Source organism: Neomonachus schauinslandi, chromosome 5 (assembly GCF_002201575.2).
Source record: "Neomonachus schauinslandi chromosome 5, ASM220157v2, whole genome shotgun sequence".
Classification (NCBI taxonomy): domain Eukaryota; kingdom Metazoa; phylum Chordata; class Mammalia; order Carnivora; family Phocidae; genus Neomonachus; species Neomonachus schauinslandi.
Genome location: NC_058407.1, coordinates 173,274,500 through 173,295,912, shown reverse-complemented (window position 1 = coordinate 173,295,912; position 21,413 = coordinate 173,274,500). Strand labels below are relative to the sequence as shown.

The 21,413-nt window shown below is 51.3% G+C and overlaps 1 protein-coding gene across 1 annotated transcript in view; it reads left to right on the top strand.

The window, feature by feature from the left end:
* Positions 1-21,413, top strand: part of SDK1 (sidekick cell adhesion molecule 1) — a 522,185-nt gene that overhangs the window by 398,967 nt on the left and 101,805 nt on the right. Inside the window, exons 23-25 of the mRNA XM_044915291.1 lie at positions 9,899-10,008; positions 11,576-11,726; positions 12,320-12,557. Coding sequence (XP_044771226.1) covers positions 9,899-10,008; positions 11,576-11,726; positions 12,320-12,557 — 499 coding nt within the window. The remainder of the gene's footprint in view (positions 1-9,898; positions 10,009-11,575; positions 11,727-12,319; positions 12,558-21,413) is intronic.

Here is a 21,413-nt window from a genome sequence, read left to right as displayed (position 1 = left end):
GCAACAGAGACCGACGTTTTTTGCCTCTGACGTCGGAAAGGCTTTCCGGTGTGTTCTGTCTCCTGCAGCGACAGAGACCGACGTTTTTTGCCTCTGACGTCGGAAAGGCTTTCCAGGGTGTTCTGTCTCCTGCAGTGACAGAGACCGACATTTTTTGCCTCTGATGTCGGAAAGGCTTTCCAGGGTGTTCTGTCTCCTGCAGCGACAGAGACCGACGTTTTTTGCCTCACTGCTTCAAGATCTGCAGGTGGGGACTTCTGGTCACTAATTCTGTCTCCCCTTTCCCACATCTCGGAAGGAGGCTAGGGCTGTGGGTGGTCCTCTTCATCAGTATCTGTCAGCATCTCAACTGTCATGAACTCTGACTGTAGTTGAATTTCTTTGTCATACTAGGAAGAAAAAGGGTGACATTATTTCTGAATAGCCTGCCGAGTATGCAGAGGAGGGCTGTCACCGACTCTCTGGCTCTTTCAACGATGACGCAGTCAGCTGGATGAAAGGGACAGCACCTCTGCCTAAGCATTTGGGTGCCGCAACGTACATGCTCGGATATTTCAAAATGTTTAGCGTTAGCTTGATTGTCCATAATAACACCCTAACAGTGACTTTTCTCTTTCATTTCTTGACCAGCATGGGAAATCTATACAAGATGAACGGTTTGAACTGGTCTTCTTGTTCATTAGTCTATCACATCCTTTTAGGTCCTGTTACGGGACTTTTAAAAATACCACAGAGCAGAAAATATCATAGCGCAGGGGACAATGCAGGTAGGACCGAGGGAAACGTTTACCACAAATGTCATTTTCAGGAAATAGAGGTCAACATATAGCTAAGTCACAACTGTCAAACCAAAATAAGTGTCGTAAGAGAAATGTTTTCCTATTCCTTTTGAGGACCGCTCAAAATCTTTCATCCTAATTCTCTTGTTGGGGTTTTAGGTTCACCCGTCTTTCATTTTTCCAATCATCCGGTTTCGTATTTGTTTCATTCAGTCACCCATTCACCCAGTAAACATTTATTAAGCACGTACTGTGTTACAGGTTTTGGGTCTCGTGCCCAATGCTAGATTATAAAGACCTCCAGAGCCTCCCAGCCTGGGGGACGGGGAAGGGACGGCTGACCTGTAATCTGGTCGACACAGATGAGACCTGCTGCTGAGAGGGAACCCGAAAGCAAATGGGGGCCTGGCCAGAGTGGCCAAGGAAGGCTCCCATGGAGGCGAGGTTGTCACGGGGCATGGTAGGGTGAGCAGGACTCCAGTGGGGAGGAGGGCATGCGAGCAGGGAGCACGGCAGCATGACGGCGGAGTCAGGAAGTCGCATGGCTCCTATTGTTTCAGAACCTAAACTTTGTTTTTATTCAGGTTTGTTGAGGTCAACAGGTCGGGAGATGACTCACTGAAAATCTAGTCCTACTCACAATTCCAAGAGGAAGGGGCTCAGGATTTCACGCAGGGAAGCACCAGGGCTGGTCAGGAGGCAGAGGGAGGCCGCACTGTGGGCGAGAGTCTTCTCATGGTTTCCCTGGGAAGGTACGGGCGAGGCGGGGTGAGCAGGCTCGAGATCGGCTAGTTTGAGTAATTCCAGTGGCCGTAGGGCATAATGGCTATTTGTCTGGTCCCTGGCCCTGGGGGATTAGGGCAGGGGGACAGTGGCCCACAGCAGGAGAGCCCTGCAGAGGAGGGGTTACGGAGTGGGCTCTGGATTGGCGGTCTGCATTTGTAAGGTGCATCACAGGCGAGTTGTGGGCTGAGTTCCTCCTTGGGGGCAGCTCCTGCAGGGTCAGCAGAGCCCCAGACGTCAGGGATCAGATACAGAAACTGGAAGTGTGTCTGGTGCACCTGCGGGGAAAGCGGGGTGGCTGCAGAGGGGGATGTGTATGAGCAGGCAGGACGGGAGACGGGAAGACGAGCTGGAGCTGCTAGGAACGGCCTGGTTAGTTTCTGTCTAAAAGTGTCCATGGGAAAGCACCCCCGGATGTAGGAGCACGGTGCCATGCCTCAGGGTGTCCCATGCCCTTCACACGCCCCATCCCATCAGAGTCTCCTGCTGATGTTTGGGGGACATCATTGCTGTCCTCACTCTGCAGGCAAGGCTGAGGTCCCGGCATCACAAAGCAGGCGGCAGGTAGCAGGCGGTTCTCACGACCCCGTCGTACCCCACTCCGAGCACGACGGGGCCCAAGTCCTCACTGTCATTTCAGCATCTTGGGAAGCCACACAGGGAGGTGTGGGCGTTCCTGTTTGTCCTTGAGAGGGGTTGGATCTGATGGGAGAGAAGGGACAGACACAGAGGAGACCACCTGCACTTCAGAGATAAGCAGGGGTGGGTGCTGGGGAGAGCAGCTCATCGTCCCCACGGCGGCTGGGCACTGAGGGAGGGAGGCCCCCCAGCCTCAAGGCAGCCATGCTCACAACCCGGGCTCCTGGACAGGGACTGTCAGGGGTGCACAGAGGGCCTGTGGGAGAAGCCTCTTCATGGGAGGGGAACACTTCATGGAAAAACTGTCTCTAGAAGGCTATTTCGGGTGGGGATGCATTTGGGGACGGTGTGTAAAGTAGGGGAGACCTGGGGAGCCCAGGGGATGTGAGACAGGGAGGACTGGGTGGGACAGGTGAGGCCGGGAATAGCCTGGAGTGCGGGGCAGCGGGGATGACCTTGGAGCTCCCCCATGCCCAGTTCCCCTTTATGGCTGCGGCAGCCGAGGCCCACAGCATCCTGGGGCGTGTACCTGAGGGACACGACCAGGTGTGCTGTGCAGGGTGGCTGATGAGGAAAGGGATCCTTCACAGAGATGCAGGTCGGGGCACCGTCGGGGCGCCTGGCGGCTTTCCAACGGCCCATCCGGGAAGCGCCTCACCCGGCCAGTGGCCGCCGTGCAGATCCTACAGCGAGCAGTCGGCAGCCCTGAACCTTTGGTCTTTTCCAAGCAAGTGCTCTCTTCTGTTTTTAATTCACTGAGCGAGACTATCAAAATCGTTCAAGCAACAGGTCAGGAGCTTCTAAACCAGGGTCCCATCACTGCAGTCAAGCGGCTATGAGAGGTGGTGGGGGCCACCAGCTCGGCGCGGCATGGTGCGGGAGGGAGCGGGACAGGGAAGCGGCTTCGGGTTTTCCGTCCTCGCTGACAGAGGGCCGCAGCGTCAGGACCAGATGGCAGGAACCGGGGAGGGGTGCGTCCTGGCAGGGAGAGAGCAGGGGCTGTTGCAGGCCAGTGGGGTCTGAGGCACTAGCTGAGATGGCCAGGACTTAGAAGCATCCACCTGGTGGTCAGTAGGAGTGAAGGCCACACACAAGGCTCTGAGCCATCGGCCAAGGGTCGCCAAACGCTAGGAGGAAGGATGCCTAGGGAGACAGAGGAGGAGGGCCAGGACAGACCCAGAGGCAGATTTCTTTTCGGGGTCACTGGAGGCAAAGGAGGAACCAGAGAGGAGACAGCTGGAAGGCCAGAGGAGGCCAGGAGAACCCGATGTTCTTGACGCCCCCCCCCCCCCATGGTAGGAGACCCAACAGTAATTTCCCAATCCTCCTGCGTCTGAAGATGGAGAGAAGGTTAAACAGTTAGGAAAGAATAAATAAATAACCAGTAACGGGAGGGAGGGCTGGGGAACGAGGCTCAGGCTGTTGCAAAGCATGAACTCTCCTTGGTCAAGTGCATGGACAAGCCCCCACCCCCACCCCAATGACTCGTCAGGGCTGCAGACTGTGGACGTTTGGGGAACTGGCCTTGGGCCTTGCTCAGGCCTGAGCCCCTTCCCAGTCGGGCATGACCTGCCCGCAGTGCCGTGCAGAGAGGCCCCGTCTGTCCCCCGTCCTCGCTGGGGGGCTTCATTTGGCGGGGGTGCCGGGGACAGCACTCAGAAGGAGAGGGGACTCGGTAACTGTGCAAGTTGCTTGACTCGCAAGTTTTCCTGCTGACACCAGAGTTTCAGCCGGCAGGGTGCACCTGGCTTGGCAGGGTTCCATGGAATGAATTCTTGGAGAGTCTTTTTTCCCTCTCCTAGCTCTGGATGAAAGGAGAGCTGCCTCCTCCCGCCCGCCCGGCTCCGTCATCCCTCCTTCCTGGCACAGATGCGGGTTCCTGCGCCCCCTCTCCATCTGCTGTTTCCTTTCACAGAAGGAGGTTAATGACCATCCTCTGAGTAGCCGTTCACCTTGTGGCCACCGGGGCCTCGGCAGGGTGTTGGAGGTCCTGCCCAGCGATGGTGGCCTCTCCCCGACTCCACGGAGGCCCTACTGACTGCAGAGGCTTTCCTAGGACAGACAAGTCCAGCTCTGGTGGAAAAACGCACTTGGCAATGGTAGGGGGGCAGTCTGGGACCCCCAGGTATTAAATGAGCACCTGTGTCCAAAGGAGCCCAGCCTCCCAGCCAGACGCGGAGGCAGATGTGCCCATCAGAGCCCTCGGGAGGAACGTGGGCAGGGCAGCAAGTCCTGGTGCTTTAGGAAGGACAGCAGCTCCCTAATGGGTCCTAACGACCACCTCCTGATGAGCGGCATTTGAAATATGTGGCATTTCTGCTTCTGTATTAAGTATTGTAAAGTGCTGTTTGTTAGCTTTAAAAGAAGCAGCAGAAGAAAAAAACCCGTCAAAATCCCAGCTTCCCTATGGAGTTCTGATTTGTTTCATCTTTAAAGAGCTCTGTCACACTGCATGTCCGGCGCATCATTAGTGAACAGCCGGTTACTTCTAGAACACTCGGTCGTGATGGTTTTGAAATCTGACTAGAGAGCCAGGGAGCCCAGCAAGTGTTAAAAGACTTCTGTTTCTCACTAAAAAGAATTCTGGTCTCTTTAGATCAAAATGTAAACCTTTTATTATAAAAACTTAAGCACCACCCCATCCACCCTTCAGGGGTCCATAAGTAAAATTACCTTTTCAGTAATCTTCTGCTTTTGGAGCTCAGTGCAAGACAACCCATTTTCAATACTGATTTTGAAGCCATGCATGTGTTCACTGCAGATTCACTTGTGTGTGGAGCCAATAGCCTGAGCTGGACCCTGGGGGAGATGCTGGGGTACGGAGGGGAGTAAGACCCCCGAAACTGCCTGGGGACTCACATGCAGACAAAAGGGAGAACACACGTGGCAGGACACCTGGGAAGTGAGGCAGAGGGAGCACTGTGTGTCATGTTGGTGAAACTCCGCCGCAGGGATTGGCAAACTTGTCCTGTGAAGAGCCGGAGAGTTAATCCTTCAGGCCTTCGGGCAGGTGGTCTCTGCTGCAACCACACAGCTCTGCTGTGGGAGCATGGAAGTAGCCATTGGCGGTACACAAACCGAGTGTGGCCATGTTCCAATAAAACTTTATTTAAAACAACAGGAGGTGGGCCAGATTTGGCCCTCGGGCCGTAGCGTGCTGACTCCTGTACCAGGGCCTGATTTCATAAGCCTGCCTACAGCTCATCTGTCTTAAGGACTATAACTGTGTTTGTCTTACTATTTATGATTCGGCCCGGGCTCTGTGAAGTTAGACGTGAGCTTAGAGAAGATGGAAAGCCGCAAGCCCAGAGGTTATGATCGCTGTGCTCTCGTAACTGGCTTTACTAATATCTTGGCCACCTTGTCGCAGTGTCCTCATCCGCAGACTCCACGTACTTCGAATCTGGTTTTCTCTGAACCAGTTCCAGGACCTTGTTGGTTCCCTCATCCATGAGCAAAAGGAGTCTTTGACACGTACATGTATTTGTAGGAGAGTCGTGTCTTCACGGGAATGCAACAGGTGAGAGGAGTGCTGTATGTCAGGTGCGCAGAAGATGCCCTGACAGCGCAGAATTAGCAGCCCGGTGGAGGAAGGCGGGGGCGCTGGGGCTGTGGTTCACGGAAGCTTCCCAGATGCTCTGCAGATTCCAGAGGAGCTCACCAGCTGCAAGGACAGGAGCGGGGGGGGGGGCGCGCTTTAGAGAGCGGGCAGAGCGATTGCGAGGTATGGGTGTTTGAGGCTGAGTGATGCCTCCAGGTAATGACAGGCTGGCTTTGCAGGGAGAAGTGGCAGGAAGAGCCAAATGGAGCCATGCGGCACCTACCTGGGCTCACTGCTCCTCTGGCACTCATCCAAATCCAGGTTTTTTAAAAAGGAGACAGAGCACTCCCTGCGAAGGTGGGGAAGTGTGACCTTGGGGGTCCCCGCCCATTCGTCCTAGCCGGACAGCTGGAGGCTGCACTCAGCCAGCTACCACCTTCTCAGAAGGCACATAGGGGCTGGCAGAGGTGAGCATGGCCACAGGGCCCTGGAGCTCCAGAAGGCGAGCCGTCCCCGCTTAGAGGCCCTCCAGTGGACAGCGTTCTTCCCCGGGAAGGCTAAGGAGGAGCCGTCATCCTGCCGACGCCCCACGTCCTGGCGGTGGAGCTGTGGGCCAGCATTCCGAGAGAACCACACTGGCCTGCGGCGGCCCGCGGCGGCGGCCTGCGGCTTCATCCTGGCCTGCCTTTGCAATGCCCGTGGATGCTCCGCCGGAGGCCCGGGAAGGAGGCCCTGCCCGCTCTCCACCCATCTTCGCAGGAGCGTGGATGGAACAGGCTTGGAACCTGGTGCAGCTGACTGCTGCTGACCCCACTGAGGCCGCGTGCTGAGCCCTGTCAACCACGGTGGCTGCGTGGCCAGGGGCAGGCTGGGGTCAGGGCAGCCACCTGGACAGCGGATGAATGCGCCCAGGCCAGCGAGGCAACCAGGCAGATGGAATGCAAACATGGCGGGTTCAAGGCCAGGCGCCTGCCGCCACCTGCCGTGCTTTCTTAGCCTGGGGCATTCCTCTGCACCAGGAGCTCAGACAAAGCCCCCACAGTTGGAGGGGTGGGGCTGGGGCACCAGGAGGGGCGGGGGAGGAGTGGCTTTGCAGAAGCAGAGGGAACTCCACAGTTGGGCCTGGGGATTTGGCCAAAAGTCGGCACTGAGCGTGCATGTTTCCCCCACACGCGCAGACACGGAAGGACACGAATGCACCGCGGCAGCATGGAGCGCCACGGTGCCCGATGGCGGTGAGCAGGTGCCCGCGGCCAGCACCTGCCTCCATCGCTCGGTGCCGTGGACACCCTGCTCGCCAGCACCTTCCGTGGCGTGTCGGCCTGGGATCCACTGGTAAATAAAAGGTCTTGAACTGATTGCCCTGAAACTGAAGTCATCTCTTCTTCCTTTTTTCTTTCTTCCTCCTTTCCTCCCCGCCGCCCAAACTTGCCTTCCAAGAAATAATACTGGCTCTCTGGTTCGGTCTCCCAGGGGTCCCTTTCACCGAGAGGAGCTCACCTGTCACCAGGGGCTCAGAAACCACCAAACCCTCCTGTGAGGCTCCGATAGAGGGGGCCTGATGCTCCGTACAATTCACCCAGATTGTTAGCATTTTGGCTTTAAGGCATTCATAAATCTTGTTAACATCTAGAACGGTGCTAACTGAGTAGAGCACGGTCCCAGCCCCGCTGCTGCTGGAGGCCCGGAAGGCGTCCGTGAGCCGTGCAGAGCCGCGAGGGACCCTCCCAGTCGCTGTGCAGCTGCAGCTTCCTCTGGAGTGACAGCACCGGGGTCCCGACTCCCTCCAGCCCTGCGGGTCCTGTCAACTCCCCCGCCCTTCATCCCACAAAATGCCTGCTGCGTGGGCCGGACACTGAGCTACATACAAGCAGGCCTCCCGCGGGGACGTTAGCATGCCCCCTGACGTCACATCCGCGGGGGTACTCACCTCTGTTTGCCCAGCAGCGTTGCATGGACCCAGGCCGTGGTCTTCCCCTGCTGGTCCTCTTGCACTTCACGGGCACGGTGGAGGAGACAGGTGGCCGCCGTGGGCCCTGGGGGCACGTACTGCCGTCTGTGGCCATAGCTCGTCTAAACCGGGTTAGCCTAGACCCTCCCATTCTCCAGGACAAGGGTTCTGTGCCATCCCCGCATCTAGCCTCGATCTACGTCTGCTTTCTCCCTCTTTCATTCCTGTCTCTGAAGTGAGGGTCTGCAGGCTCCGGTGGGGGTCCCAGTGCTGAGGACTGGAGGAGGCTGGCTGCACTGGGTGCAGGGGTCTTGGAGGCTGTCCACCCTGCCCCCAGCTGTGGAAACTGCTTCGTCTTCTCCTGATTTCACTGCCCCCTTCAGCTGTCTCGCCGCTTTGCTGACTCTGGGCTACTCGTTGATTCTGATCTCCGGGTCTTCACCAAATGTTTCTGGCCAGTCGTCCCACATTTTAACACTTTATTTATTTATTTGACAGAGAGAGAGAGCACAAGCAGGGGGAGAGGGAGTGGGAGAAGCAGACTCCCCGCTGAGCAGGGATCCCGACGTGGGGCTTGACCTCGGGGCTTCGGGATCATGACCTGAGCCGAAGGCAGACGCTTAACTGACTGAGCCACCCAAGCGCCCCTTAACACTTTTTTTTAAGTGAGGTGAAATTCATATAACGTAAACTTAACCGTTCTAAAGTGCACAGCTCACAAGTTAGTGCGTCCACGATGTCGTGCAACCACCGCCTCTACCCGGTTCCCGAACATTTTCATCACCCCAGAAGGAAATGCCGTACCATTAAGCAGTGACACCCCTATCCCTCCTCCTTCAGCCCCTGGCACCCACCCATCTGCGTTCTGACTCTGTGGATTTACCTATTCTGTAAATTTTATAAAGTGGAATCGTTATAAACATGGCCTTTGGGGTCTGGCTTCTTTCACTTAGCATCGTGTTTTCGAGGTTCGCCCATGTTGTAGGTTGTAGGTTCCTTTGTACAGCTGACTAGTGTTCCCCTGTGTGGACACACCACGGTGTTCATCTGTGCGACCCCTGGCCGGCCTTCGTGTGGCCCTGCACTTTGGCTGTTGTGAAGAGAGCTGCCGTGAAAACGTGCGCTCGCATGCTCACTAGAGGACCAGCTTCCAGGTCATTCCGACATCCACCTGGGCGTGGAATCGCTGGCCCATAGGCTCATTCTGCATTTCATTTCTTGAGGAACTGCCAAACTGTTTCCATGTTTTCAACGTAGAGTATTCAGAGCCTCAAGTTTGCATTTAGCTTTCTAGAGGAGGTGGGCCGCACAGCTCTGTGTCCGCTTGGCCCCCTCCACGCCCTCCTAGACCTTTCTCCAGTTTTCCAAGACTTCAAATTCTTGTGCTGTCCTCCAGCCACCTGGCCACTTGCCTACCAGTCTCTTTGCAAGCTTAATGAGCACATTTCTGCACTGTCATCTGACACATTTATGAAGCATTAAGAACAGAGGACCCTCGGCTGACCCACCTCACCCCAGCTTGTTTGGCCTGAAACCCCCTCTGTGCTCCCAGCCTTCCCTCCACTGGGTCCCCCAGAGCCACACAGGCTGCACAAGGCCGAGTGTTCCTGGCACAGGGCTGCAGAAACCTGCGTGGGAGAATTAGGGCTTTCCTGGCTGGCCTGCGGTCGTGGTGTCTCCCCTCATGGCTCTCTTGACTTGGCCTGCTGGTCTGGCTCCCAGGGCAGTGGCCAGTCCTTCTCTGCGCAAGTCCTGTGCTGGTTCTTTGGTGTGTGTTTGGGACAGAAGTGGGCAGGGCGGGAACAGGGAGAGACTGAGTCCCCCCGGTCAGTGTGTGGTGGAAATGGCTCTGGACCCTAAGTGGGATCCTGGCCAAGTCTCTCTGGGTTTCTCTTTGAGTCCTCACCTGTCAGCCAGGAGGAAGGACAGGATGGCATGGGGAAGTCCCTTCCCACAGTTGGCTAGCCCTGGGAGTTTTGTTCCCAGAGACTTCATCTTCCAGATCCTGACCTTGGCGGGAACAGCAGGAGCCATATCTCCAGGGCTTAGCTGACGGTGTGTGTGCGAGATCCAATTATCTGCCCATGTGGGAGACACGGCGTGGGTCTGCCCAGCCCAACACGCACCGGGCAGCCACATATCCTGTAAATGGCATCCTCCACACCACAGCTCATCCATCCCATCTGAGGATCGTCTTTCCCACAGGTTGGAGCCATTGGTGATGAGGAGGAGTGGGTCAGCCTCTACGAGGAGGAGAATGAGCCCGATGCCCAGACGCTGGAGATCCCAAACCTCACGCCCTACACTCATTACAGGTGAGAGCAGCAGGTGATAAACTACCACAGGAAGAAGGCTAGCAACGCCAACAAGTGGCTTCAGCCCGCAAGAGCAAAACCCAGTTACATGCATGTGATTGAGACATTTCCAAGGGGCAATAACAGTACATTGAACCTTAGGAGCAAGATACATGGCTGAGTATTATTCCCGGAGAGAGTTTATCCCCAGTGCTGGATTAGCAATGCTCCTGCCATCAACACCAGCGGCAATTGCTCACTCTTACATTAGGCTCAATACCAAGAGCCACAGGCAGCTGAGATGTGTGGCCTTTCCTCACAAACTCCACGACCACTTGGGACTATCAACATGCTGTGTGTAAACAGAGCAGCCGTCCTGGGACTGTCCTCTGCTTCCCCCTTCCAGTACCCAGGAATTGTGGGGCTCACTAATCAAGCACTTAACATGCCATGTAACCTTTCGCTTCTTGATCCTGAAACCTATCCAGGCAGTAAATCCTTGGCCTTAAGAAAGGCTGGCGTGATCAGAAGCCGTTAGAGATGTTATAACTTCCCGTAAGATCATTGACCAAGATGAAATTTCCAGGTATCACCAGATGTTGAGTTTGATAATGTCATTGTTCATAAGATCGGGGAGTAAAAGACTAAGAATGACTAATTCAGAGAGTAAAAGGTGACCTTACATCTTCATGAAGAACATTTTTTTTTGGTATAATACTGACGTTAGAGCCTTTTAAAACAAAGCCTAATGAGAGCTGCAGTTCAGACATCCTCCCTGAGATCAGAGCAGATGAATCAAGGCACCATACACTCATTTGCAGAGAAAAATATTTCTCAAAAAAAAAAAACGAGCTGCAGGGCCTCCAGGCTTACCCTGTGAAGCTGGTAGCAGCTGTCTCATTGCGTCCAAGGTCAGAAACTGTGACTAGAGACCCCCGTCCTCTTCCAGCCTCTGTGGTGAATATGCGTGTGTGCTCAGGGCATGTTTCCTGGGTGGAAGTTCACTCCAAGTAATTGTACAAATAAATAAAGGAGAGAGAACTGAAGACATTAACCGAGTCTCTAAAGCACGCCCACCCCACCCTCATTTTATAGGTAAGGAAATGGGGGCAAGTCTGATTTGCCTCAGGTCTCAGTTACCAATGGGGTCAGAGTCCCAGGGTGTGGGTTCTGGGGCCAGTGCTCCTCCCCTGAGCCAGCAGAGAATAGGGTGCAGACACCCATGCTCACTGAAACAACCAGACTCTTCAAGGTCATTTGGCACCTCAACTGCTAATCCCCGACCTCACCCTAAACACGAATCAGCCAATGGCATCAGATGACACAGATTTCTGGCCATGTAACCCATTCCATTATGCTTTGCTTGGGAATTTAAAATCTTTGCGTTGGAACAAATTTACCATTCTTTGGAGGTTTTGGGGGAAAGGACCAAATATGCAATTTCCATTTTTCATGAAACAGGTGGAAAGAGGGCGTCCTTGGGCAACAGCCTTTACAACACAGATGGACACATAGCGGAACCTTCTGAGAAGGTGGTGGGTTTTTGTTCTTTCCTGTAGAATAACTGTGTCCACGGTTTTACCTCTAGATTTCGCATGAGGCAGGTGAACATTGTCGGTACCAGCCCCTTCAGCCAGTCATCCCGGGTCATCCAGACCCTGCAGGCCCCCCCTGATGTGGCTCCCACCAGCATCACCGTGCGAACGGCCAGTGAGACCAGCCTGCGGCTCCGCTGGGTGGTGAGTTGGGGGCCGGAAGTGGGCTACAGGGACAGTCGCCTTGACTATCCAGGTCCGCATGTGAAGCCAGAGCTTAATGATGTCTTAGTCATGGCTTTGTCCTAGTCCAAGCTAATCTCTCTGTTAAACTAGAAAGTATTGCATTTTACAGTTGGTGTTGGGTCGCAGACCAGCCCAGGTGACCCTGTTAATGAACAGCATTACTCACTGGCTTCTTGGAACAGAGGAATATTCTTTGGGGGAGGGAAGCCAGTGTGCCACAAGGTGGACCTGTAAGTCCTTAAGCTGGGTCAACACGGAGCCAGCACTCAATGTTTGTAGGAGAGCCAGCTTGATATTTATTCAGAACATTTCCCCCACAAAATTAAGCCAAAATGTATTAAAAGAAATTATGTTTAGCCCAAGTTACTGACATGATTTCATTTAATTAACAGAGGAAAAGTTCCAGGGAACCACGTGGTAAAGGTTCTAAGACTATTCCTCCTGGAAAATATTTTCCATGGACTTGGTCTGCTAAGACAGGCTGATGCTTTGGGACCTTGACAGGTGGCAGTTCTGAGATGCAGGCTCACCACACGTGTCTTTGCTTCCAGCCGCTGCCTGATTCCCAGTACAACGGGAACCCCGAGTCGGTGGGCTACAGGATTAAGTACTGGCGCCCCGACCTCCAGGCCCAGGCACTGGCACAAGTCATCAACGACCGGCTGGAAAGGGAGTTCACCATCGAGGGGCTGGAGGAGTGGACAGAGTACGAGCTCCAGATGCAGGCATTCAACGCCATCGGGGCTGGGCCCTGGAGCGAGGCAGTGCGGGGCCGCACACGGGAGTCAGGTGAGGTGGAGGCTCAGCCCCAACCTGGGTCTCCCTGGAGATGGGGCTCCGTGTCCCCCAGTCCCCACGTCGCAGCTCATTGGCTCTGTCCCCACTGTGTCTATGCCGACACTTTCCTAACCCAGTAATTAGGTCAACCTTGACAGTAATTTCAGGAAAACATCATTAGAGTCCACGCCACTAATTTGAAATTAATCGTGGGTCTTACCAGGGGCTGGACTCGTGGTACTATCTTTTAAATTAGGTATAATTTCACAATCAGTGATAATAAGCAAGGGTGTATAGAGATTCTAAGGGAGATCTTTATAACACAAGGCACTCAAGACCTCCTCTTGACAAAGTAGTGTGTGGGACGGGTTAAGATCATCTCCCCTGCACTAACAAATATCCCCTCAAAGGTTCGATTGCTTTGACACAGTAGAGCTTCATTTCTCATTCATCACCGAGTAGGATGGGTGTCCTGTTCAGCGGGTGGCTCTCTTCCTCTTGATGCAAGGACCCAGGCTCTGCTGTGCTATAGGCCCAATCCTCGTCTGTGCCCAGCTACCCAAGGAAGAAGAAAGAACAGAGCGTGGGCACCCCTGCTCCCTAACACTGTCCAGAAATGCACACATCCATCCACGCAGAGCCACCAGGCTCGGGGCTACTGCTGGTGGCCAGGGAGGAAAGGAAAAGTACTAAATACTTTGGGTCAGTACTCGGTAGCCTGGGCTGCAGTCTGGTAAGGACCAGTGTGTTCCCCTGATCTGCTGGGCTTTGCGGGCTGACCTGTGGTCTGGGGGACCCCTGCTAGCCTGGTTTGAGTTTGTGGAGTGACAAAGAGGGCTCCTGTCACGTTTAAAGATGCAATGCGACACGGACCAGTTCTTTCCACCTGGTCTGAAATGGCGAGGTTGTCTCCTGAAGAGAAGGAAGCGTACCGCTCCCCTTCCAAGAGGACCGATACTTGAAGAGAGGTTTGCCAGGGTAGCTGGGGCTGCCTCAGATGCCTTCCTGGCTTTCTTTCAAGCTGTAAATTTTATGTATGGTGATTAACATAACAAAATAAAATTTAAAAAAAAGAAATAAAAGATTGAGACACTACATTCAGCTTGTGGCTGTGCGATCACATGGATTTTTAAAAAGCTCTATTCAGTCTCTGAGTCTTTGTGACAAAGAAGAGGACTGGAAACATTCTAAGAGGACCATTCTAACCCCAGTAATAGGCAGAGCGAGAAAATATTTTTTAAAACAACTTTGCTGTAACTAACTGGAAAATTATGGACAAAATATCATTTTTTGAGATTTAGAATTTATTAATGTCCTCATAAGAAAAACAGAGAAAATCCCCAGATGTCAGATGCATACAGGGACTGAAACAATAGTGCTGAGCTGGTGCTGAGGCTGTCCTGGGGGGTTGGCATGGGGTGGGGGTGTGGGCATCCATCCTGGGAGCTTCAGGACTCACGACATGGTGCCCATCCAGGAACAGAAGGTTCAGCCACGAGTCTGCGCAAGGCGGGGAGTTAGAATCAAGGCCTTTGCACACACAGACAAGGCTCCTGAATGCTGTACCCTCGTTGAAAAGGGAGACTGGAAATCTCTGCCCAGGGAAGTTTGTCTGTGTCCATCTGTCTACCCGGACTCTGAATAGGAAAAAAAAATGTAACTCTAAGTCCTGTGCCCAGCTCAGGTTTGGGTTCTGAATTTACTCTGTCTGGTCCAGAAACTCCTAGAAAAGAAATTAATGTAAAACTTGGTTCCAGACACCAAAGTATAAGCAACAAAAGAAAAATTTAGACTTCATTAACATGAAAACCTTTGTGCTTCAAAGAATACCATAAAGTAAAACAAACAAACAAACAAAACAACAACAATGAAAAGCAGTCCCCCAATCATAGAAGGTATTTGCACATTATCTGATAAGGGACCCATATCCAGGATGTATGTAAAAAAAAACTCTTACAACTCCACAGTGAAAAGACAACCCAGTTAAAAACTGGACAAAGGATCTGAACAGACATTGCTCCAAAGAAGACATACAAATGGTCGTTAAGCACATGAAAGGGTGCTCAACATTATTCACTGCCAGGGAAATGAAAACACCACAATGAGATACTAGTTCACACCCCTAAGGTGGGTAAAATAAAATTGAAAAACAAGTTGGACAATAACAGGTGTTAAGTGATATTAAAATAAGTATGGTTCAGATATTGTACACTTTGTATATCATTGGAAGACCATGAAGAGCATCCTCACTGACCAGAAAATCTTCTTACCCCAGGGGAAATAGTGATCCACTCCTCCTGAAAGATTACGTATTATACCCCAATAAATGATTTCACTGTCCTCTAAAAACAACAAAATTTTTTTAAAAGACAAAAAAAAGAAAAAAGAAAGAAAGAAAAGAAAAAGAAAGAAACATGGTTCTAGGCCAGACTTTCTGGGCAACAAAGAAGAAAACATCACTGGAGAGATATTGCCACAGCCAACTTGTCCCAAATAAAAATCAGCTTTTAAAAGATGAACTCACAACTTTCAAACACACAAGGAAATACTCTGCCATGAGTAAAAATAAGATCTTCTTCAGGTAGGTAGGTAGGTAGGAAGGAAGGAAGGAATGGAGGGAGAAAGGAAGGGAGGAAATTGGGCTCTGATTGCTTTAAAATACATACTAGTATGAAAGAGAATATGTAATAAGTATATTAAAAATTATTAAAGACTTCCAGTTATAAAATGATAACTTCTCAGTAATCTTATGTATAGTGTAGTTATTATAGTTAATAATACTGTATTATATGCTTGAAAGTTGCTAAGAGAGTAGATCTTAAATGTTCTCACTACAAGAAAGGAACAATAACTTTGTGACTGATGGAGGTGTTAGCTAATGTTATGGTGGTAGCCTCTTTGCAGTACATAAGTGCCTCAAATCAACATGTTGTACATGTTAATCTTATACAATGTGGTGTATCAATTATATCCCGATAAGAGCTGGAATAAATATAAAATAAGACTGTAGTCTTAAATTATGAAAAGAACACATTAAAACTTTAGGTAAAGATTCAGATGCCACTTTGAAAGCACTTTTTAAGAAAAACAAATAGGACACAGCCACTGAAAATAAAACACTACCATTAGGTGAAAAGTAGTTTAGACACAGCTAAAGAGAGACTTCCTAAACCGGAAGCTAGATATGAGTAAATAACTTAAAATACAGCACAAAGACACAGAGACTGAAAACATGGTAGAGAGGTTAAAAGACATAAAGAATAGAATGAGAAGGTCCAGCATGTATCTAATAAAAACTCATAGGGGAAGGAGGGAGTAGATGAGAACAAGAAAATATGGAGAGATAATAGCCTTGAAGCTTCAGAATTGATACTTTATCAGACTGAAGAAAAGTGAATCCTACGCAGAATAAATAAAATAAATCCACACCAAAATGCATTATGCTGCAACTGTAGAGCCTGAAAGCCAAAGAGAAAATCTTAAAAACACTTGGAGGGAAGGCACCTTACCTACAGAAGGCAAGACGATTTGAAGCCGGCTTCCCAAGAACAGTGGAGGCTAGAAGACACTGGAACAATGGAATCATAATGGAATGAGAATAATGTTGAAGGAGCTGAGAGGCAATAACTGTTAACCTCAAGTGTTACACTCAGTTAAATTGCTTTTCAAGGATTTTGTTCAGAAAACTGTAAGCTAAATGACATGTAAGGATGAATAAAATGTAATAAAAATGGAAAATAATACTGTTTTGTTAAGTTTCCGAAGAATGCTCTCAAAAGACAAGGTAAAGCCACGGCAAAATTGCTGAGGTGAGACTATATTTTTGTAAAAGTCTGTCAGCTGCTGCAAGCTCCCTTTGCAGTGGTCAGGAGAATGGTGAGGACACCACTCTGTGCGTCAACTCACCCAGATGCTTTCTTCTAGCTCTGTTCCCTTCAGACAATCTTGTGTCCCCTCCTACCCGATAACTCTGAGGAGACTCTCTTGAACAATACTGTTTGTTTTTGTAGGCATTTCTGTTTTAGTTAATATCGAGGTGCAGCTTTGGTATCAAAAAAAAAAGGCATAATGGGTTTGTTTTCATCTTGGTTGACAAAACGAACACAAACATAGGTACGCACGACTAAAGGAGAATCAGGCAGCCCCCGGAACTAACTGCATCGATTCCAGGATTGCCTCATTCATCATTGGCTTGTTGGGAAGATTTCTGGTCTAGAAATTTTTCTTGCAATATAAGTTCTCCTTTATGCTCTCACATCCTTTCTTATTTTGAGGGTTCTGGCTTATAGAAAATTATTTTTTAGTTTTTAATGGGATGTTTGTTCAATTAGAAGAGATTTGGTTCTGCAGGTGTTTTCATCACAAATTGAATAATAGGGTTATTGATCTTCATTTCAAGATGAGATGACTTAGACTTCAGACATTTTTTTATATTCTTTTTTTTAAAGATTTTTATTTATTTATTGAGAGAGATAGTGATAGAGAGAGAGCATGAGAGGGGGAGAGTCAGAGGGAGAGGCAGACTCCCCGCTGAGCAGGGAGCCTGATGCGGGACTCGATCCCGGGACTCCAGGATCATGACCTGAGCCGAAGGCAGTCGCTTAACCAACTGAGCCACCCAGGCGCCCCTAGACTTCAGACATTTTTAATGCTGGAAAAGTGGGCCCCTGGGGACCCCTCTTAGGCTGATCTCTCCCCCAAGAGTACTGGTGCTCAGACATTGGTCCCCCCAACCTGGGGCATTCTTTGGCACCCCTTCCAATGTTGCTGGTCCTTTGGGGCTTCGGCATCTCCCCCCTCTGAACAGTGTTTCCAGAACCTCCTGCTGGGGGCAGCCCCTCACTTCTGACCAGCAGGCCCCTCCCCGTTGCAGCAGTGTCGATGTCTTACCTTCCCCCATCCAGCAGAGGACTCGCCCCTCCCAAGAACAGATCCTTCCAGGCACTGCTCAACCCTTGGGGGTGGGTAGGAGAGGGTGCAGGGGTTGCAAGGCCGAGTGGTGGAACGCAGCTGATGGAGAGGGAAGAAGGGGAGGGAGCTGATGGGGAGAATAAAACTGCAGACCCGTATCTCGTGGAGATGGCCACACGTGGGTACTCACGTACGGCACAGTCATGGGCATATGGAAAGCCGATGTGGGAAGCACAGAGCAGAATATTTTGAACCAGGCTGAAATGACATTTCCCATTTTGAAGTACGATCTAACTGGCTTCGTGACATCCTATGACTTATTATGATATAAGGATAAATGAGGCCCTAAACATCAAAAGATTGAGCAGTGAGGAATCCTGTAGAGGAGAGAGCAAACGAAGGAAAAGAGAAGCGTTTTAATCGGGATTGTTCTTCATGAAAGGGAATCTCTAGGACTGTCCCCAAACACAAGATGGGAGGTTGGAAAGGGAGTTTAATCTACCTCAAAACAGATAATGGGTGAGATTTTTCTTTTTTAACCAAATCTTAAAAACATAGATATTTTGTAACTAAATGGCAGATTGGATCCTGGTGGGATCTGAATCCAATGACACTATAATCCGGAATGTGTCCATTTTCTGTGGCTCCGTCCTTGGAGACCCCGCTGAGCTCTCGGCACCATGTCCGGGTCACCCCCCTCGCCAGGGGGCCTTCCTTCTTCGGGGGTGTGGGTGCCCTTCAGGAAAGGGATGCACATACTACCACACCCTAGAAAATCAGTATTATCTGTACGTCCGTAGTGAGGACTGAGCACTCACGGTGTCAAAGGTGGGCCCGCAGGAAACGGTTACGGATTGGAGAGGCGGACGCATTGTGTTGCTATGACAGTGGCCTCTCTCTGTACCGGCAGGGACAGTTCTTAGAACACAGCACTGCAGAAGTGGGCACGCGGCGCCTTCGCAGTTCTCATCTGACTCTAAATAAAGTCAGAAAAATTGTAGGCTTGCCTGTTCTTCGAGTGGTTGTGACTTTTAAGTCACAGTCGAATCAAGGCAGCAGTGTATGCCTTGTTTCTTGAATATAATAAGTATATGTGTGAGCGATGTCCAGGTGACTGGCATGGTGGGAGCCCCGTCGGGCACGGAGAACATGAGTGGGCCCTGCGGGAGCCGCCACCAGAAGGCACGGGGGACGCGGGGAGGTGTGGGTGGCAAGCACGCTTCCCTTAGAGGGCTGAGTAAGCTTGAAATTATAAAGATTCTTTTTTGTGACACTTAGCTGCTCAGATAAATTAATACTGTTTTGTTGAACGACTGACCAACCGTGTGAATGACTCTCGACTGACATATTTGGGAAGAAAAAGTGTATCTAGCAGGTGTGGGCTGACCGGCATTATCTCTCTAAAAGTATAAGGAAGATCCCTGAACCCTTATGCGAACAGGCACAAACAGGTGACTCTTCTGTTCCGGGGACACGCCCGGTGACCTCCACTGGCAGCCAGTCTAACGCCTGGGTTCTGTAGATGGTCGATGTGGTGGGTAGAGGGGGACAGGACCGCCACTGGGCCGTGGAGGCCAGGGAAGTCAGCCAGTCTTGGGGCTGGAGCTGAGGTCTTTGCCCCCAGGAGGCCTCCATGACTCCACTCTCTGGGGACCAGAAGGTGCCAAGTCCTGCCCACCCCCCCAGGCTCTGTGTTCCCTCAGCAACGTGCCCTCTCAGGCTTTCCTTGGTTTCTCCCCTCGGCCTCTGTCTACAGGAACCACTGGTTGCCGTAGTGATCTGGCCAAGCTGCCAGATAAGGTAACAGCACTTCTAGGACCTACGTGAATCCTGGAGCTTTTTTTCCTTAAACACAGTATTAGTTTCCCACGGCCGCCATAACAAAGCATCCCAGACTGGGGCCTTAAAACAGCCCAGATTGACTCTCTTACCATTCTAAAGGCCAGAAGTTGGACACCAAGGTGTGGGCAGGACCATGCTCCTCTGCAGACGCTGGGGAAGGATCTGCTCCAGCGCCCTGTCCCAGCTCCCGGTGGCTTCTGGGCTCATGGCTGCGTCCCTCCAGACTTCCTTATGGCAGTCTCCCTACGGCTGTCTGTCTCTTCCGGTGGTGTTCTTAGAAGGACACTGGTCGTACTGGATTAGCTGCCCTACTCCAGTGTGGCCTCATCTAACCAATGACATCTGCAATGACCCTAGTTCCAAATAAGGTCACATTCTGACCTACCAGGGGTTAGGACTCCAGTGTATGGAAGCCGAGGGGGGCGGGAGGGGAGGAGGGGGACACAGTTCAACCCATAATGAAGACCAAATCCCTTCAGTGAAGAAAATCCAGGAAGCAAATGTTGGAGAGCAGCGTTATTGTGCAAACCCCCGTTACTTTGTATATTCAGAGTAAATGAGTGAGCTAGCCACCAGCAACCGCTTGGCTAGGAGGAAGGAGTGCTTGTGTGAATGAATGAAAGAATGAATGAATGTCGAGGGAGTCTATGGATGGAGGGTGGAGAGAGCCCCCGTGAGTGGAGCGTCCCTGCTTCTGAGGTGCACGTGAAGGCACCCCTCCCTCCATTCACAGAGCCCCGGTGGGACTGCAGAGGGGAAGGGAGTGGACACCGTGGGTGCTGGGTGCTTGCAGCCTCTCGCCCACCCTCCTCCCACAGGGAAGGGAGCTTATGGTGTCATTGTCTCACCTTCTTCAGAACAGAGAGCTGCTGATCGCCTGTTCATTGCAAAGCCCAGTGCTGGGCACGGGATGGGGGAGAGAGAAGACAGGCTCGAGGAGGGTGGGCTGCACTTGACCATTTCACAGATGGGACAATCAAGGCCCAGAGGAGTAGAGCAGCTTCCCCAGGTCACACGGCTCGGGATTCTCATTGAGTCTGGTCTTGCTCCAGAGCCCGTGAGCCTGTTGCTTCCCTGTGAACACCTCAAGGCCTCCGGCTTCAAGTGGTGATTTTGTCGCTTATCAGGGATGTGGGCAGGCTGTGTGACCGCTCAGAGCCTCCATTCCCTCCTCTGCGGAGTGATCCCTCCCACTCTGAATGCCAGAGTCCTACCCCATATTACTCTCCATGAAACCCAGTGGACTTGGAGCATTCCTCCTGTTCGACCATGGAGGCTCTGGAGGGTCGTGGGTGGTTTGACCTTCAGGCCACAGCCGACAGGTTCCTTGTGCGCCGTGCCTATCTGCGAACCCTGCATCCCCTGACTTTGCTGGGGAACTCTGGATCTATCTTTTCCATCTGAGTAAAGTTTAAATGGGTTCACAGGGAAATTCTCAAAGCAAATCGAGATGATCTAGAATATAAAGCCTTGCTTGTAAAGCTTGACTCTTGTCCTTATATGCATTCTGTCCGAACCACTGCAAACATATAAGACAAATTAAAATAAGTTCAGTGACATACATAAACAGAAGAGAGTAAAAACATCATCTTACACATACACAGGTCAAGAACTGCACAACTTGCCTGCACAGGCCCATCGCATTGGGAAAAAAAACGGAATGTATGGAGAGTCCTCCAGCCTTGATCTCTCCACCTGCAGAAAGGGGCCAATAACCCCTGCATCTCCGGGCTGTTGTGGCTATTAGATGGGACTGTGGTTCTGAAGACCCCTAGCACAGGATGTGTACTCAGCACCTAGGAAATCTTTCCTCCCCTCCCCTTCATGTGAGTGATAATGTCCCCTCCTCTCTCCTGCACCTCTGGCCCCTCTCAAAATACCACGTTTAGAGATGTCACTGAACTGGTGTCTGAAGAGTGAGGATTTCCCATTTGCCATCAAAGTCTGGAGCTCCCACAAGTTAATATAAAAATAGACCAAGTAGATTTTCTTGCTGGGTAGACTCAGGTAAAGTTGAGCTCCTAAATACCCTGGATTTGTGGAATTTGTTGCTAATATTAAAGAGATTTACATTTCTGTTATACCTCTGCAGGCTTAATCTGATCACACCAAAAT